At 62.6% G+C, this 1,555-nt stretch overlaps 1 protein-coding gene and 1 long non-coding RNA gene across 5 annotated transcripts in view; one reads left to right on the forward strand and one right to left on the reverse strand.

Moving 5' to 3' along the window:
* LOC125613147 overlaps positions 1 to 1,263 on the forward strand; it is an 11,309-nt gene extending 10,046 nt beyond the window's left edge. Inside the window, exons 6-8 of the long non-coding RNA XR_007343640.1 lie at positions 392 to 474; positions 705 to 821; positions 1,012 to 1,263. This is a non-coding gene — a long non-coding RNA (uncharacterized LOC125613147). The remainder of the gene's footprint in view (positions 1 to 391; positions 475 to 704; positions 822 to 1,011) is intronic.
* The window catches only part of Kiaa0513 (KIAA0513 ortholog), a 37,991-nt gene that overhangs the window by 10,887 nt on the left and 25,549 nt on the right, over positions 1 to 1,555 (reverse strand). For all 4 annotated transcript variants that reach the window (XM_048792558.1, XM_015495998.2, XM_048792560.1 and 1 more), the window contains 2 exons: positions 688 to 883; positions 44 to 84 (listed from right to left, as the gene is read on the reverse strand). In XM_048792558.1, the coding sequence (XP_048648515.1) occupies positions 44 to 84; positions 688 to 883 (237 nt within the window). The remainder of the gene's footprint in view (positions 1 to 43; positions 85 to 687; positions 884 to 1,555) is intronic.

A 1,555-nucleotide genomic window follows, 5' to 3' on the forward strand; every position in this document is an offset into this window, starting at 1 on the left:
CTCCAGGCCCCGCCTCCCCAGCAGCTCCAGGGGCGCTACTCACCAGTCTTGGGCTGCTTGTCCTTGGGCTTGTTCTCATCTTCCCTGAGGAAGAAAGATCACAGTCAAACCACTCCCATTGGTGAGAGGCTGTGGGCATTCAGCGGTTTGCTGAAAAGAGACTCATGGAATCAAGGTCCCGTCCGCGGCTGGGCCCTGGGAATGTGGAGCGGAGGCGGCTCCGGGCTGTGGTCTCTGCCCTGAACTGTGTGGCCCGGCGGGATGAGACCATGCCACCTGCACCGAGCCGGGGGCGGTCAGGGGCCTCTGTGGTGGTGGCTCCTGGTGGGGACGTGCCCTTCCTGTGTGTGTCTCAGCCTGGGCGCCTGCAACCACCCCTCCCGTCCTCCAGGGCCTCGAGTTTCTGTCCAGTCCCGTGGCTGCCCTGTGTTCCGTGAACCCCACTCACTGCCGGGGAGGAGCAAGCAGGGACAGGTGTGTGATGTCCCTGCGGCCAACCCTCAGCTGCCCATGCTCCTCCTGGTCCCTGAAGTACACTGCCAGGACATCCCTGAGCTCTGCAGAGTGGACAGTCACACTGGGCAGCGCTGCGCTCCTCGGGAGCAGTACAGGACCCGAGATGGCGAAGGCTGGACAGGGGCCCTGCCTCTGTCTCCCAGGCACGAGGCCTCGACGCAGGACACTCACTCATTCTTCCTGACCAGGGGTCCCTTCAGCTTGGTCTCCAGCCCCCCAAAGAAGCCCTTCACGTTCTCCGTGTTCTTCAGCAGCCGCTCGGCAATGTCCTTCTTCTCTGCTAGCCAGCTGTTGGCGGACTTCAGGTAGGAGTCGATGCTGCCCGCGGGCTTCTCCCTGGGCTCGGAGGGGAGCTGGTGCGGCTTGCCTAGAGAGAGGAGAGGGGAGTGAGAAGCAGGTGGGCACAGCCCAATTGGCTGAGGGCCAGAAAGGAGCCCCTGGGCACACAGGGGCAGCCTGGGTGGTGGGAGAGCACATTCTCAGTCTCCCTGACAGGGCGGCTGGACAAGGAAGGGGCTGCTCTTCCCTCTGAGGACGGTCCCTATGCAACTACCAGGGAGTCGGCCAAGAACTAGGAGAGAGGAAGGAGACAGCAGGAGCCATCCCCATAGAACCAGAAAGCTGCGCAGGGTGAGGTGGCCACGCCTGTAACCCCAGAGGCTGAGGCAGGAGGATCACAAGTTCAAGACCAGCCTCAGCGACTTAGTGAGGCCCTAAGCAACTACCAGACCCTGTCTCAAAATAAAAATGATAAAGGCTGGGGGGTAGCTCAGTGTAAAGTGCCCCTGGGTTCAAGTCCTGGTGGTAGAAGAAGGAGGAGGAGCAGGGGAGGCAGGAGGAGGAGGGGGAGCAAGAGAGGAGGAGGAGCAGAAGGAGGAGAAGGAGGAGGAGGAAGAGGAGCAGGAGGAGGAGGAGGAGGAGCAGGAGGAGGAGGGGGAGCAAGAGGAGGGGGACAGGAGGAGGAGGAGGAGGAGGAGGAGAAGGGGAAGCAGGCGGAAGGAGAGCAGGAGGAGGTGGAGGAGGAGCAGGAGGAGGGGGG

The sequence above is a fragment of the Marmota marmota genome, unplaced genomic scaffold, assembly GCF_001458135.2.
Source record: "Marmota marmota marmota unplaced genomic scaffold, marMar, whole genome shotgun sequence".
NCBI lineage: Eukaryota > Metazoa > Chordata > Mammalia > Rodentia > Sciuridae > Marmota > Marmota marmota.